Source organism: Bubalus bubalis, chromosome 22 (genome assembly GCF_019923935.1).
Source record: "Bubalus bubalis isolate 160015118507 breed Murrah chromosome 22, NDDB_SH_1, whole genome shotgun sequence".
Classification (NCBI taxonomy): Eukaryota; Metazoa; Chordata; class Mammalia; order Artiodactyla; family Bovidae; genus Bubalus; species Bubalus bubalis.
The window spans coordinates 16,385,950-16,406,564 of NC_059178.1; the positions used below are offsets into that span (position 1 = coordinate 16,385,950).

The 20,615-nt window shown below is 41.7% G+C and overlaps 1 protein-coding gene across 2 annotated transcripts in view; it reads left to right on the top strand.

The window, feature by feature from the left end:
- EPG5 (ectopic P-granules autophagy protein 5 homolog) overlaps nucleotides 1-20,615 on the top strand; it is a 127,643-nt gene that overhangs the window by 13,537 nt on the left and 93,491 nt on the right. For both annotated transcript variants that reach the window (XM_025273430.3, XM_045164034.1), the window contains exons 3-13: nucleotides 429-672; nucleotides 1,534-1,670; nucleotides 2,511-2,618; nucleotides 3,533-3,606; nucleotides 5,679-5,784; nucleotides 8,632-8,746; nucleotides 9,167-9,317; nucleotides 12,001-12,156; nucleotides 15,601-15,758; nucleotides 16,830-16,984; nucleotides 18,791-18,931. In XM_025273430.3, the coding sequence (XP_025129215.3) occupies nucleotides 429-672; nucleotides 1,534-1,670; nucleotides 2,511-2,618; nucleotides 3,533-3,606; nucleotides 5,679-5,784; nucleotides 8,632-8,746; nucleotides 9,167-9,317; nucleotides 12,001-12,156; nucleotides 15,601-15,758; nucleotides 16,830-16,984; nucleotides 18,791-18,931 (1,545 nt within the window). The remainder of the gene's footprint in view (nucleotides 1-428; nucleotides 673-1,533; nucleotides 1,671-2,510; nucleotides 2,619-3,532; nucleotides 3,607-5,678; nucleotides 5,785-8,631; nucleotides 8,747-9,166; nucleotides 9,318-12,000; nucleotides 12,157-15,600; nucleotides 15,759-16,829; nucleotides 16,985-18,790; nucleotides 18,932-20,615) is intronic.

Sequence of the window (20,615 nt, forward strand, 5' to 3'; positions counted from 1 at the left end):
CAGCTGTAGGGTTAACATTGGAAAGGAGAGAGGTTTGTTTCTTTTGAGCAGAATCACAAAGAATGATAAGGGAATGTTCAGAGATGTTTTGAGGTCTCTTGAAGTTGAGGGGATATCACCTTGACCTCACTGTTTATAAAGTAGAAATTAAGATTTTCTGTTTTCTTATATCTTTCCCCTACCTACTTCATCTTAGGGTTTCTCTTCTCTGAACTCGTGATGCCTTTGTGATTGGCATTATACTCCTTGGCACCTGGTTATGTATTAGTTTTATAGTTTTCTATGTGGTAGTATTGTTCCCTCACTGTGATTTTAAGCTCTTTGAAGATGTCCTGAAGCCTGTGTATCATATACCAATTGCCTGGTTACATCAAGAGCGAAGGTAACCGGCTTCATATCTTACATCTTACCCTTTTGTCCACTGCTAGGGTATCTGTGCAGATCAAGTGAAAGTTTCAGGCCATCATCGCTACCAGAGAGTGGAGATGAATGAAAATGCACTGGCTGAGCTAAAGAAACTGTTTGATGCCAAATCCGAGCACCTCCACCAGACCCTGGCTCTGCATTCTTACACTTCTGTGCTCTCACGGTTGCAAGTGGAGTCTTACATCTACTCATTACTCAATAGTTCGGCTGTTCTGAGATCTTTAGCAATTCATCAGGAAGGCCAAGGTGTGTAAGTAATGAAAGCCTCACTCTTGTGGTCTAAAATGAAAAGAGAATTGAGGGATACGGTTTGGTCGAATTGATTGTGTGCTGATTGATATTTATAAGGGACCACCATTTGTGCTTGCTGTCTTACGTGACGTCTCCCAGTACAGGTTAGGGTTGACACCTACCTTAATAACATTTCTTGAAAGCAGTGCCAGGTCTCCCTTCTCTGTGGACTGTCTTTCTCGGCTTCTCTAGGAAGCCATAAGTTTGCTTTTTATCATTAATGTCTCTTACTGTCCTAATTTATGTGCTTTGTTACCAATTCAAGTCCAAGTACAGTTTCTGATTCTAAAACCTAGAACCCTTTTTCATTCTCTGTCTATTGCACTTTATTTTTGCTTGTCCATTTTGTTGGATTGTTTAATTTTCATCAGAACGTTTATAATGTTTTGTATTTTTAGTCTTATTTTGGATTTTAAGAGATTAGCCTTTACTATATAATGTGTAAAGTGTTAATTATGCAATTTTTATTTCTTGGAGAGATATTTGAATCATTTAGATAAGAAATTCTTCCCCTTGTGGTTTTCATAACTAATCAAAGAGCTGGGGATGGCAGAGATCTGCTGATGTTTAAATAAAAAATAAATTTTGATGAAGTTAATTTTTTCTTGCTCTGAACTACTTCACAAAGTTAAATACTTTGTTTTCAGTTTCTATAGTGGAAATTCATATTTTGATGTAGCTTTCCTCCTTGGATGTTCATCTGAATTAAATATTTTGAATAGTTTATTCTCGTTGTTGTTTTTTAAGAAGAGACACTAAAAATTCTCCCCGATACCATTTATAAGGGATTCAGTTAATCCTGTCTTTAACTTACAGCTTCTAAACAGGTGGAGAGCATTCCCTCTGACCTGTGTCAGCTGAAGGAGTGCATTAGTGTCTTGTTCATGTTCACCAGGAGAGTTCATGAAGATGCTCAGTTCCATGACGATGTCCTTCTCTGGCTGCAGAAATTGGTAAGGAAATAGGCATGGTAGTTTTTCTATTATTTCCCTGATAATTTAAGAATTATCTCTTATGTCCTCATAGTTTTTTCTTCAACAGCTTATTCAGCTAATTCGTTTAATGCGTCAGTGACTTTCTTTTGCTCATGACACACAGAAATGAATTATCCTTCTAGCGCCTTATCAAGCACTTAGTGCTTTTCTCTCTGATAAACGTTATGTTCAGTGAGCTCTGGTCTTCAGTTTTGGAAGAAATGGAAATGTGGGAAGTATGCTAAATTTAAGTGTATTCAGAATATAGGTTTGTTGTTCATATCACTTTTGTTTAATCATATGTTAGTGCTGTACTTACTTTTTTTTTTTTTAAGGGAAAAGAATCAGGTTTTAGGAAATTTAGGAAAGATACTAGGTGACTTATGGGATGAGGGGTTGTTTCTTGATTATGTTTCTCAATGGGGCTCCCTTGGGTGTTTCTTTTAGGTTCATCCTAGAGTTCTTAGATATGGACTTAGGTTCTAAGCATACTTGGATTTGAGAAACTTGCAGACTGGAACTAGATTAAACTACTTGACTTATGTCTATTCATATATGGCCAGGAACATTAATGTTTTGTAATTTGCCAGATACTAAAAATTGGGTTTGCAGAGAAACTGCTTATGATATTTTTATCAAAGTGCTCATGGATTCTTAGTCCTCTGTACCTCCGTGTAGAAACTCAACCAGTCAATGGTATATCTTATGTCTGGTTACTGTTTTGAAAGATCACATGTATTTAAATACCAGATAAATGATTGCACTAGGCCCCTAGAAATCATTAATAAACAGTAAAACTGTGCGTCCTTTGTTGTTCAGGTATCAGTGTTACAAAGAGTGGGCTGTCCTGGAGATCACCTCTTCCTTCTAAACCATATTCTTCGATGCCCAGCTGGTGTTAGTAAATGGGCTATTCCTTTCATCCAGGTATGATGAATGACTTTCTAATTTTGAGGAGAATGGGGGAGATTTTGTTAAACATTGTTCCTGAGGAAGTTGCTTTCAGAAATAAGCCTACTTAAAATATATTGATATTTAAAATAAAATTATTAGGATATATCCAGCCTGTATAGGAGTTATTATGCTACACCTTCTTGGGCCACTGAAAATTGATGAAGTTAAGGTAAAGATGCAGAAATTTAGTTGTAGTGTGGCATGGTAGTTTCAGTAGTGTTTAATCCTGTAAGATTTCTGTGCAGGAAGGCTTGCTAGGACTTATTTCTGCAATATTCAACATTGAATATTCAATAAATTCAATATTCCTTAATTAATCCATCCTACACTGTAGGTGGTGCAGATAAAAAAGAAACCACCAGCATCTCAGAGTTCTTTAATACTAGCAGAAATCTCACGTCTGCATGATCACTTTAGGCATCGATTGTATGGTTTACGGTTTCTCCTCTCTGCTGCTTGCCTTAGGGTTGTGTTGTTACTCATCGCAGCCCCTTCAGATGGGTTGGTAGGAGCCAAACGTGTGCCAGGTTCCTCCTCCATTTTATTTTTTCTCCAGTATTTCTGGTGGCAAGAAATTTGAATCGTTTTATAGAAGGAAGTTTTTTTAAAAAAAATCTCATCTTTGGATTAAAATAGCAGTATAATCCTCTTTCCCATATTATTTCAGATAATTGATGTAAGGGACTGAGCTGCCTCTGTTCTCTGAGTGCCTCGAGCCCAGTCAGTACTGCCAGGCAACCCCTGAGGTGTTCTCATTCTTGTGGATGAGGAGCCAGTTTCACCTCTGTCTTCTTAACAGCTCCCTTGTCAGAATGCTGGTGAATTAAGATTATGGCTACTTGGGCTGTTGGTTTTCTGCAGTATGCCTTTTCCTTTTCTGATTTCAGATCAAAGTGTTGAATAACCCATCAGGAGTCTTTCATTTTATGCAGTCCCTTGCCCTGCTGATGTCTCCTGTCAAGTAAGTGTGGAAGAGCTTTGTAAAGTAGAAATTAAAATGTTCTGTCAAACAATTGGCTTCCTAAACTGCCCAGATCCATGCAATTGTTAAGGGAAGAGTCAGCATTCCAGAATTCAACAATTCAGCTTTTCTTGGGGTTTAATACCCTTTGTCCCAAAGTGACCCTCTTAACTGCTTTTTGTTTTAAATGGATTAACTTTTCTGGGTGCCTCATTTTAATGGAAGTGCCATTCTGGCCATATATGTCATTGTGGTACTGTGGGGAGAAAAAAAGTTTCTTTCCTTCGAAGGAGAGATTTAGTGGCAAAGGTAAAAAAGCACAGTCAAAGAGATTCAAGTGCCAAAATGTATGGAACTATGATCGATGCTTCCCAGGTGGCGCCAGTGGTAAGGAAGTCACCTGCCAGTGCCGGAGATACAAGAGACACAAGTTTGATCCCTGGCTTGGGAAGATCCCCTGGAGAAGGAGATAGCAACCCACTCTGGTATTCTTGCCTGGAGGATCCTATAGACAGAGGAGCCTGGTGGGCTACAGTCCATGGGGTCACAAAGAGTCGGACACAACTCAGCTGCACACACACACAATTGATGCAGTAGAAATGAGTAAAGAGTAGAGTGGAGTAGTCAGAGGGTTCCAAGTGAATGAGCTGGATTTGAAGACTGGAACTGATTTCGGCGGGAGAGGAGTAGGGAGGGCACTGCAGGGGGAGAAGGGAGCGGTGGCCCAGAGTGCAGGGAAGCGTAGCTGTGCAGGGGGCACGTCGGAGGCCAGCTGGGCTGCAGTGAAGGGGTGTGTGGGAGATGGTAATAAAGATGAACAGCTAGGGGGGAGTCGGATTATAGAAGACCTAGAAATTAAGAGAGTTTTGAAATGGTCTGGCTTTTGAAGCAAGTGAGGGTTTTTGAACATGGGTAGAAGTTGTATTTAAGGAAGATTAGGGTGGACTGGAGGTAGAAGATGCACTTCTGCTTCACTGAGTCATGGTTGCAGAGGTCTGGCTCTCCTGACTCTGGAGCCCCCAGTCCAGCATCTAGAGGGCACATCCTTACATGGGGAGAAGGCAGCCTAAGTCCAGGTGACCTGGAACTGTATTACTACCACGGGCTCTTGATCCAGGAAAGCCTGTCTTCCCGAACCTGAATTGAGGTGATAGCAGTGGGAAGGAGAAGGTGGGAAACTGAAGGTCATCTTCCCAGGAAAGAATTAAGAAGCTGATTAAATAAGGAGAATGTGGGAAAGGGGTGGCTCAGACCTACCTCTGTAGAATGTGATTCTGACTGACTGAGAGGCTGTTGGCAGCCCTCAGAGACTGAAAAGAAAAAAGGAGAGCTGTCAGGGAAGGAGGAAGATTTGAGGTCATTGGGGTTTAGGGGAGGACACGTCTGAGTGACAGGTACCAGTGGACACGTGGAGCTCTACGGCTGGAGCCCTTCGGGTTGGAAGCTGGAAGTCATGGAGGAGAGCTCCTGGTGGAAGAATGGAATGGATGAATTCTCAGGGTCAGGTCAGAGAGGAGGACCAGAGAGCTGAGAACCGCGTGGTGGTTTCAGAGAAGGAACTTGTGTGGTTACACTGACTTGTTAGGTCCAGCCGGCACCATGTGAAAGCCTGGCCGGCAGGAATTCCCCTAGATTCCTCTCTCTCACCGCCTGGATACAGAGACTGTTCCTACACATGTGTTTAGATGTGCTTTTCCCCCAGCCAGCTTCTGCATTACCTGCAGATTATCCTTTATTCAGTTAAGTGTGTTTCCTGAACACTTTGTGGGCCAGTTAGAACTCGGGTACCACGCAGTCCTGGGTGTGCAGAGGCCCCACTGGAGGCGGGCGCTGTGCTGGCATAGCCGCTTCTCTTTACTGACCCAGGAGGGCCGTAGTCGCTACATCATCGATAGTGAAGCTTTGGTTCCTTGAGTTTTAGCCAGTTATTATTTCTTGTTTTCTGATTCAAACCACTTGAAGATTGCGTTGATGTCAACTCTTCTTCAAGGTGAGTGGACAATCCAGAATGCACGTGGTGGGCTCTCTGTGTTTATGTTTATGTGATTGGAGCGGTTTCCTTTGTCCTTTAGAAACCGAGCCGAGTTCCTGTGCCACATGAAGCCCAGTGAACGGAATCCATCCTCCTCGGGGCCTGTGTCCGGGACGTGGACTCTAGTAGACGAGGGGGGAGAAGAGGTAACTCGTCATATCTGCAGCATTTTGATGAATTATTTCTGCGCTCTCTCATGTGCCAACTATCATTTTAAGCGCCTCTTTTGTATTAGCCCATTTAATTCTCCCAACAGCCCCACTAGGTAAGTACTGTTTTCATCCCATATTAGAGATAAGAAAACAGGTGCAGGATGAGGGTGAGGGAATTTGTCCCAAATCACAAGTCTTGAGCCTTTGTGCTGAGCCAGTGTCTGCTGCCTCCCTTCTCCAGACCATCACTGCATAGCTGGGAGAGTTTGGACCTGGAAGTGTTCACATACTACATACTCTTTCTATTAGGGTTTTCTTTTATGTAGCATCCATTTTCTGGGCTTGGGATCTCACCTACAGATACTCTGAGCCTTTCTAATAAAGAGCTAGATCTTACCAAGGTGGGCTTCCCTTATGGCTCAGCTGGTAAAGAATCCGCCTGCAATGCAGGAGACCTGGGTTCACTCTCTGGGTTGGGAAGATCCTTTGGAGAAGGGAAAGGCTACCCACTCCAGTATTCTGGCCTGGAGAATTCCATGGACTGTGTAGTCATGGGGTCCCAAAGAGTTGGACACCACTGAGCAACTTTCACTTTCACTTCTTACCAAGGTTCTGTCTTAACACTTATAAACTTTCTTACCTAGATCTTCTCATTTGAAAGTAATTTCCTATTTTTAGTGAGAATTTAATGATCAAAATCCAGTTTCTCAGATAACATTTATTGATTTTTCTTTCTGCTATTATACATGGCTAGTGTATTGGTAAACATTTTTTTTTTCCCCTTCCAGCTAGTTATCTGCCTGTCCTAGTGTGTCTTTATGGTCCAAATCCAGATTTGACATGCTTGTCCAGGATTGGCCAGGAACTAAATTTACTAAAACACCTTCTCTTTAAAAGGAGTTGAGAATTTTCAGTGGACACGCCTTAGAATGACACGTGGCAGCTGTGGGATCATGTCTGTGTATTTACCCAGCTGTTCATTCAGAAGCAGGAGCGCCTTCACACTCAATGTGCTCTTCCTGGGATTTGTGGGAGGTGGAAGATGGTGGTAAATGATGTGGATGTGCAGAGACCGAACAGTCCTTCTGGAAAGAGCTTCTCAGGTGCAAATTGGTCTTCTAAAGATTGTGATGGAGCAGGATTCCTTCTCTCCCCCACCCTCCACCCCCCAAGACTGGTCTCTCCTGAGAGAGGAGTCTTTTTTTCCTGTTGGTTTCCTGCATTTAATCCCAAAGATGGGTAATGGTTAAAGACTCGGGAATGGTGCCTTAGCTCTCACTGGATGTTGAGTGGATTCAGAAACCTAGGGTGGGAACGCTGGCAGTGCTGTTGACTCAGAAAAGGCTGAGAGGGAAGGCATCATGCATCACCCACATCAGTGATTATTCTTGACACTGGCTGTATATCAGGACCACCTGGGCAACTTTGCCCCAGTCTATACCCAGCTATCCAAATGTTTAAAGCCTCCATGGTGATGTACGGCCAGAGCGGGGAACTACTGCTCTGGGTGGAATTTCTGAGGCTCTTATTTGCTAACTGTTTAGGATGTGTAAGAGGGTAGAACTGAGTGGCTTCAGGAAATTATTAATAAATTGCATTAGACCCTTGTTGAAATTGAGGTGATAATTCTCCAGGATCTCTGGGTCTTTTTACAGTATTCCATTTTTTTAAGTAAAAAAAATTAAAAATTACTTATTTTTGGCTGTGCGGGGTCTCTGTTGCGGCACACAGGCTTTCTCAGTTACAGCACATGGGGGCTGCTCTTCATTGCAGTGGCTTCCCTTGTTGCAGAGCACAGGCTCTAGGGCACTCGGGCTTCAGTAGCGCATAGGCTCAGTAGTTGCGGCAAGCAGGCTTTAGAGCTTGGGCTCACTACTGTGGAGCATAGGCTTAGTTGCCCTGTGGCACATGGAATCTTCCTGGACCAGAGAGTGAACCCGTGTCCCCTGCATTGGCAGGCAGATTCTTAACCACTGGACCATCAGGGAAGCTCTAGTATTCCCTTTTGAATGTAGCATATCTTAGGTCACAAATCAATTTGGTTTCTAAGGAGACTTTAATGCTGTGTATCAAACAAAAAAGGCTTCCCTGGTGGCTCAGTGAAGAATCCACCTATAGTGCAGGAGACATGGGTTCGATCCCTGGGTTGGGAAGATCCCCTGGAAAAGGAAATGGCAACCCAGTCCAGTATTCTTGCCTGGGAAATCCCATGAACAAAGGAGACTGGCGGGCTGCAGTCCTTGGGGTCTCTAAAAGAGTCATATTTGACTTAGCAATTAAACAACAACAGTTGAATAAAACCCCCCAACTATTTCCTGGATGTGAGCTCTGTGTATGACTACTGTTACTTTTATCCTGTTTTCAATGGTTCTGATTGATGACAGAACTTCAGATATCCAAGGCAAATGCTAATTGCTTCTTGATAAGTCAGTTGACTATTGCAGTAAACTTTAATTTGGGGGAAAGAAGAGGCTTATAGGTAAAATAACTTGGACTTGAGTGCATGGCTCTTTAATTGATATTGTCAAAGCACTGAGATTTACAGTAAGATCCCTATTCTAGAGGAATTCATCTTCTTTGGGATAGAAATCTAATGAGAGCAGTTTCAGCCACTGAAGAATGGATATGACTTGGTACACATAAAATTGTACTTGCAGTGTTAGGGGATTTATAGGTCATTTAGTAGGACTGATAGTAAATCTCTGTCCTGGAGAAGTCCATGAGGACTCATGAGAATACAGCTTGTGTACCCCTGAGACCTGTGATAATGCAGCTCCTGTAACTCTGTACCATGGTGTCATCTCGTCAAATCAACTGTTAAGACTGCATCTTTTTCCTTAGGATGAAGACCCTGAGACCAGTTGGATTCTCCTTAATGAAGATGACTTGGTTATTCTTCTGTCACAGTTCCCATTTCATGAACTGTTTCAACATCTTCTTGGGTTTAAAGCAAAAGGTAGACTAATTTCTTTTGTCTTATATAAAATGTGGCAGTGGCAAGCTCAAACACAGGAACTTAGCATCAGGTCTTACATCTTGAGTGGGCTCCTGATTTTGGGTTCCCCTATGCCTGGCTGTACTATGCAGAGATGATTGTGTCTCTGTGGTGAGGCTTCTTTCCCCTCTCTTGTGATTGTAGTTTCCTCTGTGGTGCTTAAATACAAAAGGTCGACTAGCTCGCACATCTCCCAGCTTTAATAAATGGTTTTGGTTTTGTACTTCATCTCAGGTTTCATCCCATTTCACAGTGGTATAGGAGCCAGAGCATAGGATTCTCCCTTGACTTTGTTTCTTCCATAATATGTTGACATCCATGTCTTTCAGTGTTTTTCCATTGTAATTACAATTTTTTTCCTTTTCTTTGATGAACTTTTAGGTGATTATTTACCCGAAACAACGAGACCTCAAGAGATGATGAAAATTTTTGCCTTTGCTAACTCCTTAGTGGAACTTCTGGCAGTGGGGCTAGAAACCTTCAATAGAGCACGCTATAGGCAGTTTGTCAAGCGAATTGGCTATATGATCAGGTAATACTGCTCTTGGTATATCTATTAGCCCCAGTTAGTCACAGACAATGTATAATTGTGATGGTGGGTATTTTATTGGTACAGTTCATGTCTTATTTGTCATAAAAGTAAGAATTATTTCCTTCACCATCTACTAGATGGGAATTTTAAATAAATACTTCCAGTCAGAATATTTGGTTAATTATCTCAAATTTAACTGGTTTGCTAGACAATTGTTCTTGCAGTCAGGATCTTCAAAGCAGTTGGGTTGACCTTGGCCAGAGAGAAGGAGTCGAAGAAGATACAGGATCTTTCCCCTCCTTTACTCTCTTCTCTTCTACTTCCTAACTTTTGCCTAGAAATTGTCATGTAGCTGTGGAAAATTGGCAGTAGCTCTCTTGCACTATTATTTCCCTGTTTTCTCTCTTACTTACTCTTATTCTGATTTCTATAAAATACCAGAAAATTGCAGACTTCATCAATGGCTCCTGTATTTGAATTGGGAAAGCATTATCATTCATTTGTGTGAAAGATAGGTTTTTTTTTTATTATCAAATAAGAGTAAATTCTGAGAAATGTAGTGCTTTTCATTGAATTAACTTACATCCAAGAGGATTCTGTATCATCAATCTTTTGATTTTTATGGTGTATATAAAACATAGTTATTTCATCCAACCTCCCTTATCTTGAAAGAAAACTTACAAAAAACTACAAAACTTCCCCTCCTTCTGTACTTTTGTTTGTAAAGCATAGTTGATTTTAATTATTTCAGATATATATCCATCACATTCATAAAGCCAGGTAATGATATAGGATGCCTGGAGTTCTTGAACTCTCCGCACTCAGGCTTTTCCTCCCAACACTACCCAAACAGCTCTGAAGAATGAAAGTTGCTAATGAACTTTGTGCTACTGACTAATCCAGGAGCCACCTCTGAGTCTTCATCTTGCTTCATCTGTCACACAGTTCATACAGCAGCCTTCATCACGGATGGTCACTTTTCCTTAAAGCATTTTCTTTGTTTGACTTCCAGGATACCACGTTCCCCTGTTCCTTTCACTGGCTGTTCATTTTCTGCCTCCTTGGTTGTTTCATTCTCACCTCCTAGACTTCTTAATGTTGGAATGCCTCAGGGCTTCATCCCTGGACCCCTTTCTCCAAACTTACTTCTAGGGATTTTACCCATTCCCATGTCTTTGAGTATCATCTAAACATGGTTAAAGTTCTGTGTTCTATTTCTGTTTCGTACCGTTCTTCTAAGCTTGTGTTGAATATATCCAGCTGTATTGAATATAACTCAGCAGCACTGGATGACTTATGACCATTACAATTGAATATTCCCCAAATGGGCTCACTCTCCCCACCTCTCAAACTGCTCCCAGTCTGCCCAGTGTCAGTAAGCGCCCGTTTTTCCGGCCAGAGCACTAGTGTCATCGTTGACTTTTCTTTTTTTACAGCACATCCAATCTAATGGTCAATTCTGTCATCTTTTCTTTCAATACGCCATCTTCCAGCAAACCTAAGATACATTTTGTGTACCACTAAGAAAGAAAAATGGAGAAGGCAATGGCCACCCACTCCAGTACTCTTGCCTGGAAAATCCCATGGATGGAGGAGCCTGGTGGGCTGCAGTCCATGGCGTCGCTAAGAGTCGGACACGACTGAGCGACTTCACTTTCATTTTTCCCTTTCCTGCATTGGAGAAGGAAATGGCAACCCACTCCAGTGTTCTTGCCTGGAGAATCCCAGGGACGGGGGAGCCTGGTGGGCTGCCGTCTATGGGGTTGCACAGAGTCGGACATGACTGAAGTGACTCAGCAGCAAGAAAGAAAAAAAGGCCACCAGATTATGATGTTATCAGTCTTGATGCACATTCTCGTTGCAGAGATTAAACTGTGAAGGGCGTGCATCCTTTGGATTAGTGAAACATGCTGCTTCCAGAACCCAGCCTCTGCTCACTGTGTTCGCTGCTGCCACCGCAGTTCATTTTTAGTCATGTCTCACCGATTATCACAGTAGCCACCTGACTTGTCTTGCCGCTTTTGCCCTCCCTCCCCCACACCCCCAGCTTATTCTTATAACAGCTACCACTGTTTCTTGTAAATCATGAGTCAGCTCATATCACTCCTCTGCTCAGACCCAGCTGCTCCCAGTCTCATTCAGAGGAAAAGCCAGTATGCACAGTGGCCTACAGGACTCTGCATGGCTGGTTTCTTGTCTCTCTGATTTCCTCTCCAGACATTCTTTCTCTCATTTACTTTACTTTAGCACACTGGCTGCCTTGCTGTTCCTCCAACACAATGAACACACCTCAGAGCCTTCACACTGGTTGCTTCTTCAGCCTGGGTGCTCTTCCCTTAGATAGCCCGAGACTGCATCCAGTCTTTACTCACGGGTCCCTCTTCAGTGAGGCCCCTCCTCACCAACATGCTCGAAAACCTTTCTTTTTCGCTCCTACTGATTTTTCTCAGTGTCGTTTATAACCATGTGACAGACCGTGCATTTTATTTTGTTTACTGTCTCTGTGCCCTCCACTCAGTGTCAACTCCATGAGGGGAAGGTGTTTTCCCTCCATTGCATCCCTTTAGCACCTAGAAGGTAGTAGGCAACAAAGACGTGCTGACTAAGGTAATGTTTCAAAAGTAAAGATGCCGGTGTCGAGTGCGTTCACACAGAAGGCCGCGCTGTCTTTCTTCATGCTCAGGATGACCCTTGGTTATGTGAGCGACCACTGGGCCCAGTATTTGAGTCACAACCAAGGCTCGGGATTGGCCCTGCAGCCCTACTCCGTGGAGAAACTACAGGTTGAATTTGATGAGCTCTTTTTGAGAGCTGTTCTACATGTCCTGAAAGCCAAAAGGTAAGATGTATGATGATAACCATCGAGAAATAGCTCCTTGGCTAGTGAGGAAGACTGGCGTGAAAGTCATTGACTGAAGTAGGGCTCTTATAATAACATCAGCGTATTTCATCTGTTTTTTACCTTGGGTTGATGTTTGGGATTTAGTTTTCTTGTCTGTAGTATTGCCTGAAATGATCTTGACTTTCAGGTTTCCTTCAGTCTTAAAAATAACCTGATTCTGCTACCTCAGTTTTGCCACTCTGAACTTCTGGGGTAACTTTGAGCAGGGGATGAATTGTATTTCATACCCAACTCTAGTGTCCCCAGTGCGGCAGAGTAGGCACTCAGAACGTTGTTCAAGTTGTCCGACTGTATGGGATTTAAAGTCTAGGACTGTCTTGGATCTGGGGTCCTCCTCCACCACCTTGACTGCGTTCTCATCTCGCCATTGTTGCTGCTGCTTACAGCCTAGGATACATTTTTTGGCAGAGGTGGGGACATGACCACTCATCTGCACTGTCTTCCCTGAGTTTTTGCCGAAGTGTGGGAGTGGGTTCTGCTTCAGCACTCTGCCCCCCTCCCCCACCCCCCCAGCTCCACTCATGAACTGCTGGATCCCTTTCTGAGCTGTTCTGAGCTGTTGACACTCTTGCCATGGCCCCCTAGTCTCAGCCCGTTATTTATGTGTGTTGTGTGGTGGCTTTGAGTCTTGGTCTGCCAAGACTGTTACCTTGGGCAAATCACTTAATATTTGTGGGCTCACTTTGTGCATTAATTAAGTGGAGATGACGATGATGATACAACTTTTTCCATTGACCTCATGGATATGTTATGAGGATGAAATGCAATAATATGTGGAAAGTAATATTTTTAAACCATAGAAGACTTTTCAGATGTAAGTGGTGGCTGTTTTTGTGTGGTTTCAAATGAAGAACAGGATAACCACTCACTTAGAGAAAGATTAGCATTCTTTGACTAAGTCTTAAAACTACCATTAGGTACTTAGAAGGAGTGGGTCTAAGAGAAAGAGAACTTGGGCTTAGAAATTTAGTTAGATTATTCTTGTCCACACTTGGCAGTCTCCTGAGGTGGACCAGGTCCCTTCTAGGGATTCAGTGCAGTAGCAGCTGCTCACTGAGGCCGGCCTCCTGGTGCTCGGGAGAAGCCTTCCATGTCTGATCTCCTGTCACCTGCTCTTGTGTTTGTTTAGCTGAGAGGCAGAGCTTTTCTAGAAGAAAAACTGTAGTTCCTTACGAGGTCTTATGCACTGAGCTGTGAACCCTCCTGTAATATTGTTTATGTAATTCACACAGGTAATTGCTTTAAATTTGAAAATGCTGAGAGTTGTTGTTCTTGAATATAATTTATTTCAGAACACATTATATGAGAATCAGGTATTTAAAGCTGTGAAATTTAAATTTATTTGACAGTCCTATGGAAATTTCTGACGGTAGTTAGTCCCTTGACCTAAAAAAAACAAAAAAACAAAAAAACCCAAACTGAAAGATAGACTACAGAAACCTAAACCAGACTTACTTCATGTCTGCTGCTAAGTCGCTTCAGTCGTGTCCGACTCTGTGCGACCCCATAGACGGCAGCTCACCAGGCTCCCCTGTCCCTGGGATTCTCCAGGCAAGAACACTGGAATGGGTTGCCATTTCCTTCTCCAATGCATGAAAGTGAAAAGTGAAAGTGAAGTCGCTCAGTCGTGTCCGACTCTTAGCGACCCCATGGACTGCAGCCTACCAGGCTCCTCCGTCCGTGGGATTTTCCAGGTAAGAGTACTGGAGTGGGGTGCCACTGCCTTCTCCGACTTCATGTCTGCTCTATAGGAATTTTGTAGCTGGAAATATTTATTGTCTATGACATTACTTTTAAGGCCTCATTGTTGGGCGATCCTTTATATAAGAATATACAGTCCAATGTGAGGTGTTGGGATAATTATTTAATAAGACAGAAGCCTGATCCACTTGAACTTAGAGAAGTCTAGCTTTTGCTTTTCAGAGTTGAGGTCAGTTGTGGTTTGGACTGTTAGTGGCCTGGTGGGCCACAGACATGGATTAAGCATACACTATTTAATTTCTGTTTTTCTTAATAAACATTATTTATAATTGATTAAATTAGAGTTTTGCCCCAAAGCAACAGTTTTGAGTGCCTCCCCATTTTTCTTTTTTAGATTTTTTGAGATAAAATTCATGTAACAAAATATTTATAAGCATTTATTGAGTATTGTTTTTGAGATACTAGTTTAAGTAGACTTGGTTTCTGCTGTCAAATTGCTGTATGCTGGTATGTGTACCTAAATTGCACATTTATATTTCTCACTGTGTAGTTTAAGGACCAGCTCAGTCTTGAATCATCTGGGGTGACTGTAAAAAAGAGGTGCAAATTCTTGGGCCCCAGCTGTGACCTGCAGACACAGAATCTTTTAGGTGGACCTTGGGAGTCTGCCTTTTCCACAAAGTCTCAGGTGATTTTTCTGCCCGCAGTGCTGTGAGAAACACTGATAGTGGGTGTGATCATACCATAGTCAGGTGTGGTTAGAATTTCATAGTGGTGCTGAGGAGAGGGCTTTAGGGAAGGCCTCACAAACGGAGAGATGGCGCTTTGTAGTTGGGGAGTTCTCTCTGGGCTTGTCCAGGAATTTGTTGATGTTTAGTTGCCAAGTTGTGTCCGACTCTCCTGTGACCCCATGAACTGTAGCTCGCCAGGCCTCTCTGACCATGGGATTTTCCAGATAAGAATACTGGAGTGGGTTGCCGTTTCCTTCTCCAGGGGCATCTTCCAGATCCAGGGATTGAACCCGGGTCTCCTGTGCGTCTTCTGCATTGCAGGTAGATTCTTTACTGCTGAGCCATCAGGAAAGCCCCTTGTCCAAAAATGGTCTGATAATAATACAGAGAGGGCTCTGGTTGGGAATATGGGTCTGAGCTATTTTTGGAAGGCTTTGAATTTGGAACTGTGAACTTCATTCTGTTTTGAGTAAGGAGTTAGGGAGAGCTTTTGTCCTTCCCCCCGCCTCTGCCAACTGCACAGGTCTGGGTGTGCACATATGTACCTTGGTGCATGCTCAGACACATACATCCAATCTCAGCAGTCTTTCTGTTGCCAGGTCTTAAAAGGATCTTTGGTTTAAAACCCAGCTCTGCCTCTAATTAGTCTTTGTGTTCTAGTAGCCTGATGTATAAATTGGGGATAATATCAGTAATAGTGCTTGCCTTGGTTTTCGTGAGGAGGAATGTGCTGATAAATAGATGATGTGGTGATGAGAACTGTGCTGGGCGCAGAGTAGGTGCTTTGTATATTTGCCGTTAAACATTCTCAAGGTGTTTATGACTGAAGCATGCTAGAAGAATTGCTGTAGTATGATTTAAAAGTTTAAGAATTATTTTTGCCTCCTTTTTCAATATGGTGAAGTTGACTGATACATGAAATTATTCCTGCTCTTCTTAATACATGCAGACTTGGCATTTGGCTGTTTATGTCAGAAATGCCCTTTGGGACACTGTCTGTCCAGATGCTCTGGAAGCTCTTCTACCTCATGCATCAGGTGGAAAGCGGGAATCTGGACAAGCTCAGTACTGCCCTCCTGCCTGCCGAGTGCAAGAAACACCTCCAAGGTACAGCCGTGCCAGCATCCGTCTCTCTGTCTCATGTGCTTCTTCTCTTCATGGCTTTATTCTTTCTGCTTTTAGAAGGAGTAAGAGATGTTTTACTCTGTGTACTCGTGTAATCATTTTGAAATTTAATAGACTGCTTTGTTGTTTTGACTTATTAGAATGATGATTCCAATTTTCATTATTCTTCAAATGCTCTGAAGAGTAAATTCTATAATGAACCCAATCTGGGGATAGGAAATGAAAATTGAGTTGTTAATACCCTATGGATATTTTGATAATCCTGGAAATTTGATGAACTGTGTTTGATTTCTCAAATGTGTAAACATATAAAAGGAATTATTGACTTGTTGCTTTCTTGCTGTGAAAAGTTCCACAGGGAGTATATTTTTTAAAGAGTATTTTCTTCCCTCTACAGAGTTTTGCCTTTGAAGCCTTTAGTTTTCTGTCAAATGTGACAATTCTGTTTATCAAGACTGCCCTCTAGTGACAGAATGTAATATTGCTTACAGAGCATTCTCTGAGGAATAGGCAAAAGTTTAGATATTGTTAATCCTATTCATCAGTATTTCAGTCATGATTATAGCTAATTTCTTGTCCCAAATTTTCGTTTATAAGCACATGTCTTTTGTGTGAAATGCCGTGTTGATACTGAGTAGTTTCCTAGTCTTATCAGTTTTTGTTAATAGAGTTGTCCTTCATTTGGCTGATGATTACCGGGTAGCTTCAGGTGTATTGCTGAGGATGTCTTGCTCAGTGACAGTAGCAGGGCTTTGCAGTTGATAAAGCTCTTGACCAGTCACATAGCATCTGATCCTAAATAAACTTTAGAGACAGATTAGGAAACTGAGACTTCTTAAATGTTGCCTAAGCCAACATTATATTTAGAGTTGGAATTTCATCTGGTCCAGCCTTCTTCCTAATGCCTGTAGAAATCCATTTGAGAACAAAGATGTTTTCTATCTTTAAATATTTCTTAATATCCTTTAGTTTTATATCTTATCTATCTCTGAAAGAGGAACTAAAGTGACATATGATTATTCTCTCCCCACTTTAATATTCTTGGACTTGCAGACCCTGAACATTTTGTGAACTTTGAGAAGTGTCTTTCTTCCATGAATAGCTCGGAAGAGATTTGCCTTCTAACTACTTTTGCTCAGATGGCTCAGGCCAGAAGAACCAACGTGGATGAAGACTTCATAAAAATTATTGTTCTGGAGATATATGAGGTTAGAATATTAAGTTTTAGAAATGAGCTAAAAACATTTTCTTTTGGTTTGCCCATCCATTGATTCTTTTGGGATCGCTTTAAAAAAATGTGACAGCCTCATTTTGTCTGCACTTGTGGAATAAGATGGTCTGTAAGTAGTACTGAAAATATGAATCATACCCATCCCGTTTCTCCATGCTGTCTCTTTTCATTTGATGTGTGAGTTTTGGTAAAGAATAGACAGTCTGGCACAGCCTGACATTTGTAGTTTCTATTCTCTCTGTCCCTCTGCCCCGCCTTCCTCATTTCCACTCCTCTGACCCTGCCAGGAACATGGAAACCTGGCTTCCCTGCCTACTTAGATGAGATGGTGGAAATAATACTGAACCTAGAGTTACAGCACCTGGCTTTGTTTTAACTCTGCTCCTCGTTGCCCATCTCACATCAGAGAAGATACCTTATCGCTCTGGGCTTCAGTTTCTTTATCTGTGAAATGACAGGATGAGATGAGATCCTTGCTTTCTTTACTTTTTCACCCAGCCACCCTTAATGGTGGAAGAGAATGAACGTTAGACCCCTTGTGTTGAGGGACATAACTCAAGTGGTTACCAAAATGCTGTTTGGAGTTTGTGTGTGTACATATATGTGTGTGTGTATATAATGTACATTTTCACCGTAGGCTGTCATTTATCTGTTTGCCTTCATAAAAAAAATTATGTCTGAAGATTTATTGTCATCCCCCTCAATACTACAGTTTGAGAATGATGGACTGGGTAATCTAAAGTTCTTTTCCAGAATCAAATATCCTAATAAGCTGTTCCCATTATTGTACTTTGAAAGTAGCCCTGCATGCGATTAAGGCCTCGATGGATCTGAAATTCCAGACTATCTTTATAATCTGCAAAAACTGAGGGAGAACATATATTTTCATATATATTAAGTGGCATTCTCAAGATAATATTACTAAAGTACTATTTATGCTCTTGAATGATGGTTCAGATGTTCTGACCAGTTCTTACAGTAAAAACTGCGTTCTGATCCAGTGTGTGTTGTGTATGTGTGTACACATGTATAAAATTGAATCAGTAGTTATGCACTCTCACATTTTCTTCTTCTATTTTATTCTACTTTCTTATTTTTCCATTCTGTCCCATTGTGTTAAAAAACAACAACACCACCCAAACTACTGGCACGAATGGGTTGTGTCTTGTAGTTTTGAACCCATTGTTTAAGAAGAGTTGGTAAATATTGATTATTATTATTATTTTTTGGCTGTGCTGCATGGTATGTGGGGTCTTAGTTCCCAGGCATCAACCTGCGCCCCCTGCAATAGAAGCACAGAGTTGTAACCACTGGACTGCCAGGGAAGTCTAAACACTGATGCATTAGGAGCTCTTCTGATAGAGAGTCTCTCTCTTTGTTTTGGAGAGGATAGATATTTCCAGGAAATTAATTCTGATTTTCATAATTTTATTGGTTTCCTCAAATTTAGAAAAGTTTTAATATGAAGGGACTATTTAATTGCTCTGAAGACACTGGTGTTTCTTCTGAATCCAGCACTAGAAGTCACTGTTACACCTTGTAGGTTGTCTTTCTTCTCCAGTCCCTCCTGCCACCTTCCAGACTCAGGGAAGACACTCTGCTCTCTGAACTTTTGACATCCTTTTGATCACGGTGTGAACCAAGCCTCAATTTGAGATTCTTTCTGATACTTTACTTGAAAACATTTTAAATAAAGTATGAAAAAGTTTTTTTTTTTTTTTTTTTTTTTTTTTTTTTACTGATGCTTGGTTTTAAAAATGCCGTCTCTCCACATTCCCACTAGGTGTCTTATGTCACCCTGTCCACCCGAGAAACTTTTTCAAAGGTTGGTCGAGAGCTTTTAGGGGCCATCACAGCTGTTCACCCTGAGATAATTTCTGTCCTTCTGGATAGAGTTCAAGACACCATTGACCAGGTTGGAATGGTAAGAGCACTGATTTTGTTTGTTTCCCCTTTTGTTGCTGTTGTTTATTTTGAACCTTGGAGTATTGGAGCAGTGGGAAAAATAGTTACTGGGATACAGAAATAGTTGTCGGGATGGCTGAGTCATGGGTACAACAGAGTAAGGAGAGCATTTACTAAGTCACAGGCTCTGTGCCTGCTTGGGCATAGCTGCTGCTTATGAAGAACTGGATTGTATCTCTTAATCTCTGCAAAGGGACTTCCCACCTCCTTCAGTAAGAGGTTTTTATTTATTACTTTCTTTTTAACTTATTTGTGGCTGCACTTGGTCTTCGTTGCTGCGCTCGGGCTTTCTCTAGTTGTGGTGAGCGGGGGCTGCTCTTTAGCTGTGGTCCGTAGGCTTCTCTTGTTGCAGAGCACAGGCTGTAGCTGTACCAGCTTCAGTGGTTGGCAGCACGTGAGCCCAGTGAGTGCCGCTTTCAGGCTCTAGAGTGCTGGCTCAGTGGTTGTGGCACACGGGCTTGGTTGCCCTGTGGCATGTGGAATCTTTTGGACCAGGGGTCAAACCCATGTCCCCTGCATTGGCAGATGGATTCTTAACCACTGGACCCCTAGGGAAATCCACAGGCTTTTATTTTAATCAGAGCCTAACAATAATCCATAGTTTTTATTTCATAATTTTGCTTTACCTTCATAATTCTTATATTTTTTTTTTTTTTGGTGAAAACAACTCTAAGAAAGAAGACCTGCTTTAAATCAATCAAAAGCAAAATTAAAAGTAATAGTTTAAGTTGAGCAAGATGTATATCATTTAGTTCTGTCATTTGTCACAATCCCTTTTGTAATCTTTATGTAGTTTTTAAAAACAGTTTTATTGCAATATAATTCACATATAATATAATTCATTTATTTAAAGTGTACAAGTCGGTGGTTCTTAGTATATTCACAGATAGGTATGTATATCACCAGTCAATTTTAGAACATTTTCATCACCTCAGAACAAAACCACATACCATTTAGCTGTCAGACTTCCATTCTCTTCAGCCCTGAGTGACCACAATCTATTTTCTGTTTCTGTGTTTTTGTTGTTCAGTCACTAAGGCATGTCTGACCTTTTGTGACCGATGGACTACAGCCCACTAGGATCCTCTGTCCCTGGGATTTCCCAGGTGAGAATACTAGAGTAGGTTGCTATTGTCTTCTCCAGGGATCTTCCTGGAGAAGGGATCTTCCTTCTTCCTGAGCCGGGGATCAAACCCATGTTTCTTGCATTGGCAGGTGGATTCTTTACCACTGAGCCACCTGGGAAACCTGTCTCTATAGATTTACCTTTTCTGGACATTTTATGTAAATGGAATTACAGAATATCTGATCATTTGTGACTGGCTTCTTTCAGTTAGCATGATGTTTTCCAGGCCCATCCATGCTGTAGCATATGTCAGTAGTTCATCCCTTTTTATGGCCAAGTAGTATTCTGTTGTTTGAGTGTATCATTTTCAAAAATATATACTTATTGAAGATTTTCTTCATAAAGTATAAGAAGGCTGTAATGAGTGAATTTCTCTCATGGCAGGTAGTCATGTGTGGTAACTTCAGGAGGAATGTTTAAAGTTATAGTGTTTTTCCTGGGCTTTTATTTGCACAGGGCCTTTACCTTATAGTCATTGCATCATTCCTGCAGGATAGCTGACGGACAACTGTTGTAC